This window comes from Anopheles funestus, chromosome X (assembly GCF_943734845.2).
Source record: "Anopheles funestus chromosome X, idAnoFuneDA-416_04, whole genome shotgun sequence".
Taxonomy (NCBI): domain Eukaryota; kingdom Metazoa; phylum Arthropoda; class Insecta; order Diptera; family Culicidae; genus Anopheles; species Anopheles funestus.
Genome location: NC_064597.1, coordinates 6,957,576 through 6,972,326, shown reverse-complemented (window position 1 = coordinate 6,972,326; position 14,751 = coordinate 6,957,576). Strand labels below are relative to the sequence as shown.

Here is a 14,751-nt window from a genome sequence, read left to right as displayed (position 1 = left end):
TGTAAACCAGCCGCACACGTCCACCGTGATGAGTGCTGAGGGTAGTTTACTGTGGAAGAATTTTTATTTACTGTGTTTTTTTTCCCCCACTTTGTTTGCTCATTCTCATTGATTCATTTATTTATCTTTTGCTACCTTTAATTCGTCATATTAATTTTTTTTTATTTTCAAAACAAGAGAAACCGTATAATTGCTTTTGTGAAATACTCTACTCGAGAGAGCTCTCTTTCTCTCTCTCTTCTCTTTTTTTTGGCCATCCCATGCTTGATTATATTGAAATTTGCCAACAAGTAGAACAGCAACACATCCATGCTTCGCATTTTAATCAATGAAGCATTTTCCCACTGACGATCAAGTGCATCCTCCTGATCGTCTTATCTTCACCCAGCAGCCTACCTGCCTAACGTTATTATTTTTTTCTTCTCTTTTTTGCAACAATTTGTTTTGTACGAAAATGATGAAAATTCTTCTACGATCGTACACGATCGTTTCGTGCGAACGAGGAGCACGACTTTTCTCCATCGCTTTTCTCTTTCTCTTTCCTACGCACTATAGCAGAGACACTCGACACTCGACTGTTGGCCCGCGTGTTCGGGAGCATCCGAAATCGAACTAAATTTATCCATTTGAAACATTGATTTGCACGATTTGGACCACAGTTTGATATCGGGCTGAAACGCCATCGGTGTCTTTTATTCACACACACACGCAGGGTGAAACGAACGATCTACACACACATAACACACACGGGTTCATACAAAGGTAAGAAAATAGATATGTGTGCTGGTATGTTGAGAAGAACAAACAAAAAAAAAAATTTATGCTTTTATTAATTGTTTGACGGAATGTCGAGCCAGATGGTGATGGGAAAATCTATTCACTCGAGGCGTCTATTTTTTTTATTTTCAAAACCCCAAGGGCAACCTGTTTTATCATTTTCAACACTTGAAAAAAAAAACAAATCTTTAATTTTATTGTGTCTTAACACTTAACGTAACAACACAGGTCATGTGGTCATGCCCTATCGGTATGGAAAGGTTCGAACTACAGAGGGACCCTTGTTGTTTTTTTTTTTGGTATTCTATTTCCCCCTTATTGACAAGTGGTGAGTGTGGAAAACATAAAAAAAATGTCACGCATAAACAAGAAGACGAAAACCAGAGAAGGAGAGCACGGATTTGTCACGCAAAGACGTAGTGAAGGAGAAAGATATTTTTCCAGGCATGAAGAAGTATTATGGAATATGATTGAAGAGAAAAAAAAAACGAATTTTAACGACCCAAAAAAAAAAGCAGAAAAAAAGAAATATATATGAAAGGAAAATTGATGTAATAAAGTGTTTCTCTGTGTGCGTGAGAGAGAGATAATGAGAAGAAAAATGAGGAAAATACACAAATCCATTCATTTTTGGTTGCATTTGGTGCAACCTCTTTTGGACACTAATATATGTGGATCGGTATATGTGGTACACACTACAGGCGCAATTTCATTTTCCCTTCCTGCATTTTTTTTTCTCGCTGTCCCTTTCCCTTTCCCCCACATCCACCCCTCCGAGCTGGCCTTGTTGAAATGGTGATATACCGGCAGCGTTTTTTGTTTTTTGTTCAGATCGATTCGATTGGCAATTGCAGCATTTCGCCACACACTTCGCCTTTAGTCGTCAGGAATGGCCACACGACCACACTCACAAATTGGCACAGAGCACAATGACACAATTGCGTATTGTTGATGAGTTTTCCTTTTTTATCGATATGTAATTGTAACGCAACGGACAATGCACAACACGGCATGGTGTGTCGGTAACCGATTTACGATTGAAGAACAAAACAAAAAAAGCACACACACACACACACCTCTTTTGATAGGTGGTACGCCTTGATGATGGGTTCCGCTTGGCAAGGGCAAAAATTGGGGCAACAAAACTCTTCTTTACACCGCGAGATACGCGCGTTTGGTGCAAAAAAGGTGTTCGAATTTGGCACTCGCGCGCCCGAAATTTATCCCCGCGCACGCAGAGAACAACAAGAACAACAACAAAATAAAACCCCAAAATCCGACCGAAAAACCCCCGGGATTACGTACGCGGGTGTTTCGCGATATGCGCGCGCGATACCACGGGTTTTTCACGATACCGAACGTGCGCTCGAACGACAACTGACCAAACGTTTATTCGGGTCCCGTGTAGGTGCACGGTGCGAGAAGAAGTTGTTTTTTTTCTCTTCCATCTTCTTCTTCCATTTTCCACCGAACGAAATTTTCCCACTAGAAACCCACCCCGCCAACCCCGTCACTCCTGTTCACCCGTCATGTAAGACACGCGATGCTCATTTTCCCACTAACGAGCTGTATGTGTGTACCATTGCGTGTGTGCATGTGGAGAGGGGTGTGGGGGAGGGGGTGTGTGGGAGGTGGGAGTGGGGGTTGTTTTTTTCTTTTCAATCTGCATGTTTGGATAAGAAGTAAGCGCAAAATATTCGACACACACACACACACCCATATGTATGCGTACGCACATATACATGAGTAGGATAACAAAACTTAACCTCAAAAAATCAAAAATTTACGTCGCGAACCAAGAGAGCGCGCGCTGGCGCAAAACGGGAATATCATCTAACAACCCCCCCCCCCCCCCCCCTCCCCCTTTACCATCCTGGTGTGTGGTGTGTACCACTTTAAAGTCACCCCCCCTAGAGGGGATTGGAGGTGCACCCCTCCTCCCCCCTTTTTCAGAACACTGGACGACCCAGGGGGGTGGGGGTTTGGGGTGGAAAATGAAACCCTTAGCAGCACGGTTTACTTTATTTTTAGGCATTATTTTCCACACGCACTGTGGCGTATGAATATTGTGCGGGATGACCACCCGAGGGTTATATCCCACCGCTTGTCGGATCGGAAGATCAAGAACTGCGTGTAAACATAGGGAAAACCGGTGGCAAACTGTGAGCAAAAAATCACCTACTCTCCACTCACCTACAGAAGCGTAGAATGATCGGATGAGAATGAGATGAGATGTGTCAGAATTGATCTCACCTATTTCCATATCGCCGCTTCACACAAAAATGAAGCGTCCAAACATGGGATTTTTGTTTTTTTTTATGTTTGATGAATTCTGATCAATTTATTGGGTAACCTTGCCGAATGGTCTGAAAACCTTGGTATCAAGTTTTCTGCAACGAAAACCGAAATGGTAGTCTTTTCTTCCTTCAGCAACACCGATAATAACAGGGAGAAGGGAATATATGACCCCAACATTGATGTCTTTCTATATGGGGAAAAGATAACAATCCCCGACAACTTCCGATACCTTGGTGTCTAGGATCTCCACCAGATTAAACTGATGCACGCATATTACATACCCTATTCAAAAGTGCTCGAAAAGAATCAACTTTCTAAGGACAGTCACAGGATTCTGGTGGGGCACACACCCAACAGATGTCCTGCGACTCCAATCCAATACGCAGATACTTAAACTGGAGAGAATTCAGTACCGTGGTCTTTGACTCGCACTGGGAGCATGAAATCAACACACAACATGTCCCTAGAAGTGATGACCAATAAATATTGGAGGAGGGCGGTGTCTTTAGCGAGACTACCGAAGCCTTCTTTAAATTGCGGCAGCCATGTACTGTGTTTACAGCTGAGCTCGCCGCAATTTTTTACTGTGTCTGTGGACATCAATATTCAATATTCAACAATACAACACCAACTTCATCTACCAGCACCAACAACTACAAACACAACAAAATCCATCTACTACAGAGCATGCCCGATATAATTACTAATTACTTCAGCCCTCTGCTGCTGACAATACGGCTAAAGCCGTGATCATGTAAAATAAATAATTTCTGATCAATTGAACAATTTTCTGAAGCTAACAACATTTTGTACACCTTTTTCTTTTGTACCATTTTCCTAATCTCGCTTTTAAAGGTTTTGTGGTTTAAAATAGATCAAGAAGAATTCACGAATTTTATCACTCACTCACTCACAAGAAACCGAACCACGTACGGGTCGTACCACGGACGCGACATGACTGTTCAACATCCTAGACAAGATAGATGTGCCAGAACACAAAAATTTGAGCACGAGCTTTGCTGACCGAAAAGGAAAAACAACACAAAGCGAAAGTGCTGAAAGTAGTGGCCCCGTGGCATTACTTCTGAGCTGTTTGTGGCATGGGTTAAGCATGTTAGATCATGGCAAGGGCGAAAGTAAAGGTAAGATGAATTTATTACAAGAGGTAGAAAGCCTTTTTTTGGAAATCATTGCCCAAAAGATCATTATTCCTTGATCCGCTGTGTGCTGGGTTGTAGCAACGGGTCACGGCACCGAAACGCACCGGAACAGATGTGTCCAGAACTGGTCTTCACCTTCGCCGAACATCATCCGCGTGCGAGGGATTTTACGACCCCCAGACATCCCGGCATCTTTTACGATATTTCGGTTTCTTTAATTTTATGATTTAATTTGGGACCCGTTCCGATGAAGATGTTTTTTGGTTTTTTGGATGCAGTGCGATTTATTGCTCGGCACCAAACAGATTTGCATGAAATGCACATCCGAAATGCCAAAGCAAAAACATAATAAAAGCCAAATCTTAAGACCTCCTACATCCTTTTGCATGGTTGCACACGGAGAGCTAGCAATAAACGGCTTGAAGGTTGCATTTGGGTCGGCAGGATTTTTGTGGGTAATTAGCAATTGGGCAAAAAAAAGGGTTATTAATTTCTTTAAAAGTTTTCCGCCACTTTTAAGATTTTAATTTGGACAGCGTTACTTGCATTAGTGATGGTCATAAACATGATACGTCCCACGGGGAAGACGAGCTGATATGTGATTTTTCCCAGGATTTTGAAGTATGTGCATTTTTTTGCCCGAGGTTTATATGCTTTTTGGGAGAAAACAACTTTCGGAATTGTGGTACCGTTCATTGCCCTCATGCGGAACACATGCATGTAACGCAAGCGGACGACACTTCGTCACTGTGAGCCCCTTTCTTCAATGGCCCACAAACAATCATTACTGTTCATGCTACATCCCCGAATGTGTAGAATGAGGACTCTTTAACTAAGATGTCCCAAGAAATGAGAGTGTCGTGTGTGTGACCAAAAACAGTCACAGTAAAGATGCAAGCATAATCATGCCTTGAAGGGTACCGAGGTGGTCCAGCGAATGGAAATTCGAACTATGAACGCAAATGTCCTCAGCATCCTCGACTCCAATAATTGCAGTCTCTGCATTTCCTGACGACCGTAAACTGGTTCCAATTTTGAAGAATTTTGATTTTATTACCCAGCTCGTTTTTCCTTCGATCTTTCGGTTGACACCAGCGCTTGTGGGTGTGAATAATTGCTTCAATGTGGTTTCTGGAGTGTACTGTCAGACACTCGACTGGTACAAGAACTCCTGTGGGAATTCTGAGTAATAAAACGAATTCTTTTTGGACACGATTAACAAAACGAAAACAATCAACATTCCTTCACGTAATTTGTTCTGCTGGCAAATGGATTTCTACTAATTCCCAAGATATGCAAAAGATTGATCTGATCTGATCCGAGGCCTTAAGCGGAATGGTAATTGGGGTTCCAAAACTAAGTCGCACTGTCGATAGACTTTAATCAATGAGGTTTTTGCATTGATCCACTATAACCGATCGGAGGAATTCAAGTTTTGAAAATACTGACCGGGGGGGTGAATTGATTTCAGAAGTGCTGATAGGGACCACAGAGAGTCATTTTTGGAGGCCCTAACTGCTACTCATCGGGGCTCCTAAAACTGGGCTGACAAAGCGTAAGGGGCGGAGGGAGGAGGGGGGGGGGGGAATCCGCCTCTGGATCCGATCCAAGAATAAGGGGACTAATGATCCGGGATCTCCTTTGTATGGCGATGTGATCCATCAACCCCGACCCTCCCCCCCCCCCCCCCCCTCCCTCGCACTAAAACGATCCGGTCTGATCTCTGTGCGAAATGGAATGGAATGTCGGTCCACACAACAGGACCGGGTATCAAATCCCATCTGGACCGACTCCCCCGTAGTAAGGACTGACTATCCGGCTATGTGGTAAAATACAAGTCTAGTAGGTCTAGTAAGTCTAGAAGTCTAGGGCCAAGAAGAGAGAGAGAAAGATCCGATCCCAACATTCGGGATCATTTCCCATCACTAATGAGGACATCCCGCTTGAAGGCTTGAAAGCTTGAAGGCTTGAACTCATCCATATTCCCATATGTAACCAGCCCGCTCATTTGACATTCCATATCAATGGCACGCGATTCCGTATCAATTGTGGGTGATTCGATCTCCGCATTCCATCATTTGCATTTCCCTGTAATGATGCTATTTACTGTCAAGTTGTTATGTTATGGACATTATTAGGGTATCATAAAAAAAACGTCGAAGGAGCTACATATGTTTTATGCTTAATAGCTATTTCTGTCATACAGTTAGCGGAGTTCCGTTCAATGCTATCATCAGCTGTGGAAGATCAAAGAAATGCTGTGAAAGGAGACAATAATAGCCAATTTCCGTAAGGTCTGTAGTTAATTTAAATCACAGTGTCGTTACATCTGTTTGCTTTAAATCTAACTTCAACTCGTCATGTTTCATCTCGCATGTTTGTAGGGCGAGTTTTTTTCTCCTTCGCGCAGTATGTTGCATCCGTTTCGTCTGGTGAAAGCAGACAGACAACGCCAGACGCGAAGGCGAACATGGCAAATCCAGTTCAAAACAAAAGACGCAACGCTTTGAACGTTAATGTTGTTGTTTCTTAGATGCAGGCATGTGGTTTTTGCTCCAGTTGTGTTTTTGCATCTTGCTTTGCATTTTCCGACCGCGAAAACATTATCGGGGCGACCCGACCTAGTTCCAAAGCGTATAATCACATTCCGTACATAAAATGTCTGAGGAAGAGAATGCTTGCTGCCACAGACAGTGCATACTGCACATGTTGCAACCACACACTGTTGCCTTGGGGAAGGTTAGTGTTTTTTCTGATGTCTGGATGGTGTGAAAATAACAAAACAGCACGTTTGATGATGAAACGTATCCGCTAAGTTCCTTCCATCCCGACCCTTTTTGCATACAAAAGGAATGCTCAATGTTATCATTTCTTTCATCTGTCGGGGTGAGGTACTTCAAGGCGATGCTACACTGCCGCCGTGATATGTGAGACCTCCCGAAGTAACAGGACAGTGTGGTGAGGACGGGACGAGACGGACAATGAGATTAAGCAATTAGCTACACTTACTAGACAATTAGTAAAGCCATTATTAAAGTGATGCTTGCGGTGTACAAATTACATCTCATAAAAAATGTTTTACATAATTGTGTGAAAAAATTTCGACGTGTGATGCAAAATGAAACATTACCAATGCAGATGCGATTTTTATTGTTTTGTTTTTGTTTTGCTCTCCATTCTCGTTTTACTGTAAATCTCGAGCTAAAAATAATAAAAATATCTTTCTCATACCCATTTTTGCGCTTCTCTCTGCTCTGTGGCGTGTTTTTTTGCGCTTTTATGGTTGCTCTCCCGCAGATGCGTTTAAACGTTTGGAGAAGTAGCGTAGCATAGCATCACAACAATAACATATGGTTTGTGCAAATTCAACGCGAGAGAGTTAAATTGGAATCGTGAATGCATCTGAACGCAAGCATAGATTTTGATTTGTGTCATGCAGGCTACTTTATAATAATTATTGATTTTTTTAAATTAAAAAATGTATTACCTCACCAAATTGGAAAACCGTGGAAAATTGTTTAGAATTTTTAATGTGCAGAAGAAAATTGAAAGGTTTTCTTTTTGGAAAATGGGAGAATGTTAGATATTTAACAACATGTTTTTTTTATTTTCTTCTGTGTGCAATGAACGAACAGTGCGAAACATCATAGCACAAGGATGGTCCGGACGCATAACAACGACAAAACGAAGCGAAGGAAGCGACACAGAAGAAATAGACGGTTAAAAGAAGGGAAAGGTAAATGAAGAGCGACGAAAGCGTCAGAAGAAACATAAAACTGTCGCAAATAGTAACGAAGAGGATCGTTCAAAACGGCCCAGAAGAAGAGCGAAGGAAGAACCGTAGAATGGATGAAGATAAAATATGCGGAAGGAAGAATTGTGCAAAAGCGAAAGACCGTGAAGCTTGTGGTTGCCGCAGCAGCATCGGAGATAAAAGTTCAAAAAGGGCAACAGCAATGGAGCTACCATGAAGATGATAGCTTGACTCCTTAGTTGGTTGCGATACAGCCTGAAGGGCATCATATTTTGCCAGCATTTTCCCACAGAGGACGAACAATGGAGAGGAGTAGAGGTGACAATTTTGAACTTTAAAGTTCTGAGTTTTGATGCTAAGGAATACCCAAGTTCAGGTATAAGAATGCGTTATATAGACCTCTGTATGTCCAAGTCCACGTATTAAACTTGTTTTTCTTTAAGATCTTAATCATTAATTGTTTTATAAACAAATCTCAATAATCTCACTCTGAGGATGAAAGTGGGCAGAGGTTAGGGAGGAGTTAAACTACCTTCAAAAGGTACACAGAAACAATTTCACTAAACGAAAATAAACATAGGGAGATTGAAGAGAGAATGAAAGAATAGCAAAGAATGGTGAAAGCAGAAACAAGGGAAGATTGAGGGATTTCAGGTGAAAAATTTATTCAACAAACGGTACGGTATAAACAAAAGGAAAACATGAACAAAGCAGAAATGGGAAAACAAACAAGGGTGAAGGTGAAAATAAGGGAAATGGAAGATTTCCGATGTAAAAACTCGGGGTGCGGAATAGTTGTGAACCAATGACGATGTGACGTGTGACCATAGGTAATGGTGGACAGGTACGAACAGGAACGGATGCAAACATAACCCAAAAGTAGAAATTACAAGAAACAAAGCAAACGAAAGGAATGGAAAAAATAATAATTGAGCAATTAATTTTTGGAAATGGAGATCTTTGGAGGGGAGATGCATTTGATTAATATGATAATTTGGGGCGCACATCCATCAGACGTTCTACGGGTACTCTCCATTTCTGTTTTTTCGGTGGCAGACTTCGTGGAACACTGATGAGCTCGGAAGGTTATCTCGATCACTCCTAAAGTGTCCTTGAAGCCTTGGTTCCATCTCAGGGATCTCAGGAGTAATTCGAGTGATGTCTAGGATTAGATCTAATCACTTCGCATTGGGTGCACATCTCCAGAGTATAGAACAGGTCGACTCCAAAGTATGTGACTGCGACATCGGATATCACGACATAGATCATCTTCTATACTCTTGTGTGGAGTACGAGGCTGCTCGACCCAACTCACGTCCAACGCAGTCCAGTGCATTCGCAATTCGCGACTTGATGGGGGACGGTGACGAGGTGACGATGACCTGAGAGCTATCTTTGGTTTTTGCCGTGCGAACGTACTATTAGTGTGATCTCCTCTCTTCCCCTTCCGCAACTCCTACTGCTGGTTTGTCTTATATGTGCCTCGCTTTTATGAATGGATGAATGGATGGATGAGACATTTTACGACCGACCCATCTCATCGCAAGAATTCCTTCGTTCCTCACAGCAACTTTTTCTGTTATGATGAGCATGAGAGAAGCGGATGAATTCGGACCATTCCTCCCCAACGATCTTCCTCCCCAACGATCGATCGAGTCGCCTTGGAGAACTGATATGGGTATGGATCTTAAGCCTCTCGAAGGGTAATATAGGCACTCTATACCCTACTCCGACTCAATACGTCCACGTCGTACAGAATGGTAACATATCTCTCCAAATATCTGAGCTTGGATATACGAGGAAACCCAACTCCTTGGGAAGATGGGCTAAATGGCTAAATTGAGCGGAGGAGGACAGCCACGGGCGACTGGATGTTCTTTCCGTCAAGGCATCCTACGGACATCCTAAGATGCGTAGGATCTCCAACGAGAAAGGGGAATTGGGGGAGAGGCCTTACAAGGGCACAAACACCCTGTTGTTTGTGTGGTTTTTTTAATGAACCCCTGAGAAAAAATAAACGGCTTGAGCACGGCTTCCAAAAACTAATATATCATTATTTTATGACGCCAACGTTCACCAATATAACACCATTGGAGAGGAATAGTCATAAAGAGACAAACAGTCCGCTGATGAATCAGTGAGACGTAAAGCGGAATTAACGCATGCTTTTCGTCACGTTCTAATACCTTCCGTAACAGCTACTGTTGGGATTCATCATCGTGGTTTGAATAGAATTACTCGCGGAAATTCGCGGAACCATTACTGATGCTGTGATTTAGCTAATACTAAAAAAATCTATAACGCTGCCAAGTATCTATATATCTACATTTCTGATGTTGTACAATAAAACACTACACACCGGTTAAAGTTAGAACAGCTTTCATGTATTTCTTATGAACTCCTCCAGTGCAACGAGCATGGTATATGCTTGTAAGGTAGACGTCTCATTGATACCGTAGCTTCTCATAATGTCACAGTAAATGGACATCATGCTTTCTCTAGACATCTGGTTTTCAATGCCCCGCACCAGCTCTCGCACGTTACGTTCCATGTCGAGCAAATCTTCCGGTGCGATCATGTTTGGATCTTCATGATAATACGCTTCCCTGGACTCGCCATCATGTTGCTCTTGCTGCGCCAGTTCCGCTGCCTGTGCCGGAACGTGCTCAGCAGCGGGATTGTGTTCGTCGTGCCATTGTTGGACCAGTTCTTCAAATATCCATTCGATACCTGGTGCCTCGGGCGGGTCTAAAAAACGAGGCGTAGCATTCCAATTCGCTGCCGGGACTTGCAAGGGTTCATCCTTTATTCTCGGAATACACATTTCTCACATTAGCAGTGGACTTCAGGTCAACAAGAAAAAAAAAGTAGCCCAGCTCGTTTGCTCCAACTGTGCGTTGTCCGGCACTCTCACACTAAATCGTTCTTTGCTTTGGACTGTAAATTTGCAACTGATTTGCTTTGCCCAACGATCATCTCCACTAACGCACCGTTAGTCGATGTGTTTCGCGTGAGCTTTGCACGTCACAGGGAAGGAGAATAATAATCTCTTACACTTCGTGCTGCGTTCTTTGTCATCGTTTTACCTGGTAAAGGGTTATATTCCCTCTAACAAAGAACTTAGAATTGGGAAGGGTGGCTTGGTAGGAGGATGGGATTGGTGGTTTTATGATTTTGGTTTAAGTTTTCATAATTCCTCAACAAATTTTCGAACAAGCAGAAATTCGCTAATTTCCTATAAAGCCGTTCGTCGCTTGTTGCTGTTCATGTTTTTCTTATTTGCAACTTTTTTTTGGGTGAATTTTGCTGTTCGTTTAGCTTTGTAAAGCTCTGGTTTTGGCAATAGACGAGTTTTATTTTTTCTATACATGTCCTCCATACTTTGGAAAGTCTTTGTTCGTGATGGCGCAACAAGCAGTACCAGAAGGGAGGCGTTGGGCGAAACGATTGAAAGAAAGAGAAGGAAAATAAATTGCAAAAAATATCAATACGTTTCTCAAGGAATTTTGGAATATGTTTTCTCGCATCTGTAACTCTTTTGAGGTTTAAATTAAATTACTTCGTTTCTATCACTTGCGACACACTAGATTTTTCCTACACGATAGAGTTTTGTTGTCGAACTAAAATCCAATTGCGAAGCGGATAAAAGAGTTCAGTTGCTGTCCCTTCCTTTGTTTTTTTTTAACATGGAGTGGAGTGTTGGTGGATGGTCATCGTTAGCCTCACCTCTCCTACATTTGGTGGAGAATGCAATTGCAAAGAAGGTACCAACGGTGAGTACCATTGAATCCGTTTGTGTTTCCGTTGTTCCGGGGCCCGGAGGGCATTATGGGTGACGCACCGTGCTGGACACTTTGGAACCTTGATGAGCGCTATTGAGCGCACCCGTAAAGCGGAGCGCATCGTGTCCGAACAGTTAGTTGAGCGAAAGCATTCGTGAGGATCAGTTCGATCGTTTTGGTAATCGGCAAAGTTTTGCAAACTCACTCACGGTGAAAAAACGCGAACAAATCGAATATTTTTGGACGGTGAACGCTAGCGAAACATAAGTGACAGAACGGATTTGGCTGGATCTTTCATCAAAAAAGTTGAAAATTACCCAGAACGAAGAGAGCACAAAACAAAGCAAAACGGGCGATAAAATGCTGATCACAACGGATAATGATTTTCATGTGGAAAACGATGGTTTGCGCAAGAACACGGTCCGGTGCGACTTCTCCTTCCTGAGACGGGATCTTTCCGTGCTGGAGTTGCACGGCTTTGTCGAGCACTATCTGCAGCTGGCACCGGAACATGTGACATATCTGCAGTGGAACGGTGTCGAGCGCTGTCTGTATCTGCGCCTGTGCGATCTGTGCACGGCCCGGCGTCTTGTGGCGGTGCACAGCCGACGGCATACGTTCCCGGAGGGGCGCCACGGTGCCCGCGTCACGATGAAGCTTATCGACGTGCCGATGGAGGTGCTGATGTTCGATCTATCCGAGCTGGTGACGGATGAGCAGGTACATGCAACGATGGCACAGTACGGGGTGGTCATCGCGATCGGGCACAGCCACTGGGGCCCTGGTGTGCGTTACGCCGGCACCCCAAGCGGTCAACGATTGGTGCGCATGGTTATGCGCAAAACGGTACCAAAATACGTGCGCATCGGTAACGAGGTGTCGTCCGTCTACTACCCTGGCCAACAATATATGGAACCCCGGGCTGGATATCGCTTGCTGCATAACGTTGTCCTTGGATGGAACTTTATGGGACGGATGGTACGCACAATCTCACCGACAAACACTTACAAACGGCTGGACGAAGAATAAGCGAATGAATTCAACTTCAACGCACACGAATCAACACGAATGGAAACCATAATGATATTCTAACAACATACGCACTAACAAAATAATAAATTTAACAAGCACCAAACAAAACGTTTTTAAAGGAAATATTTTATATACATTTTCGAGCACAAATTACGTAGGAAGAGAATTGGAATTTTTAAATTTTTCTTTTAGAAGGAAGGAAGAGAAGAGATTAATCAAACCAATTGTTACTTTTAAAAAGATTTTTTTTTAACATATTCACAATTATATTTTGTGTAAGTAATTGAAGAAGGAGAATAAGAAACAAAAAACACACACACACAGAGATATAATTCAATAATCATGTTATAAAGCACAAAAGTTTAGGATTTGAAAGAAAATTTTATACGCGAGAAAAAAAAACTATACACACAACGATTTATATTTCACTGCAATAAAGACATTTTTTATTTTTTGGAAACTACTAAATAGCTTTTTTTTATGTATTTATCTTTTAAAAATGATGACCAATTTTAATCATATTCGAATGAACGAGAAACAAACTGCAACGAATAAGCGCCATGTTGTAGTGAACGGCAAAAGTACGTGCGAAAGAAACAGCAACAACATATCGCCATATTGCTTCCACGCGCAAGTGACGCTGCGATGAGTCATCGGCTTACTATTTCGCGCACACACGCGGTCCCCTAAACACTTGCGTTAGATTCTTTAAGGGGTTGGTTTTGTTATCTTTTGTTTTTTCATATTACATTATCATAGTAATACTTCATGGGGTTTATAAATAAACATGCAAATAAAGCAAAGAAGAGATTTCATGTATTTTTTTTTATTATTTTGTGTACAATTCTTCACTCATTTTTGGTTAGATCAGTTAGAAAAATCATTTCCGTAGGCAATAAAAATCGAAACAAAGAAAGAAATGAGAAACCGTCGTAAGCATTTTGCAACGAATGTTTTGTTTATGGTTGATTTGTTTAAACGAAAGAGGGAATGAAAGAATTTCCTGTACATGTGAAGAGGGCGTGAGGGGCGGACCACAGGAAGGTTCCATCCGGATGTCGTTTAGACGAGTGTGCGACACAAGAGACAAGAGACGATTCATTTTTTTGTGTTTTTTTTTAACTTTGAGTGAGAGAATGGTATCATAGCTCAATAACTATGCTACTCATTGTACAAAAAAACAAACAACAAACAAACAAAGGAATGCGATGAGGAATTAGCAGTTGCTATGCGCATTCCTCAACTCCTCTAGTGACTTCATGGCTTTATAACCTTTTCAGAAATGATCGTCAGTTAACAGGCCCGTGAAGTTGAGTCCAACAAAGCACCATTATTGATATACTCAGAGATAATAAGATTTCATTTTGTTTTGCTTTTTTTTTATTTTTGGTTGGTTCATAAGAGATTTTTAAGGTATATTTTAGTTGTCTAACTTATTTCCTAACTTGAATGTTGTTTTTTGTTTTTTTTTTAATATAATTTTTCATAGCCGCGAATTGAGAGAGAATCGTTGCTTGTTGTATGATTATAGAGAGAATTTGATTTCAATTTTTGAAGAGAGAGAGAAAGAGCTACACCGTATACGTACGAGGTTCCGTATACGTATACGCCGTGTATGGATACGAATAATGCGTGTACACGGAGTGTATAGATACGAAAAGCGCATCTGTGTTAGTATAGGCAGTTGCAGCAGATAGCTGACTCTCTTTCACCAACAGAAAAGATCTACCGAGAATTCCACGACGGCCATGATTGATCGCATAATTACACCGAACAGCATCCATCGTTGAGAGAGCAACGGTTGGAACCGCATCTTCACTCACAATGGGTGCTCACCATGAGCATGGCACGCAATGCTGAGTGCCGGTAGCAAATGCGATACAACGGGAAAGAAAAAAAATAATCGGTGAGTTACCCGATCAGACGTTATTTTTATCGCCTTAAAAGT

General features: G+C 42.1%; 1 protein-coding gene across 1 annotated transcript; it reads left to right on the top strand.

The window, feature by feature from the left end:
- The first annotated feature begins 11,370 nt into the window (after positions 1 to 11,370).
- Positions 11,371 to 12,823, top strand: LOC125774432 (uncharacterized). Its single transcript, XM_049444657.1, has one exon. It carries the CDS (start codon positions 12,132 to 12,134, stop codon positions 12,798 to 12,800), a length of 669 nt encoding a protein of 222 aa, XP_049300614.1. The 5' UTR covers positions 11,371 to 12,131; the 3' UTR covers positions 12,801 to 12,823.
- Positions 12,824 to 14,751: the final 1,928 nt, after the last annotated feature.

What these genes read in the sequence shown, in the direction of transcription:
- LOC125774432 (XM_049444657.1), top strand. Translation starts at nt 12,132, where the DNA reads ATGCTGATCACAACGGATAATGATTTTCATGTGGAAAACGATGGTTTG.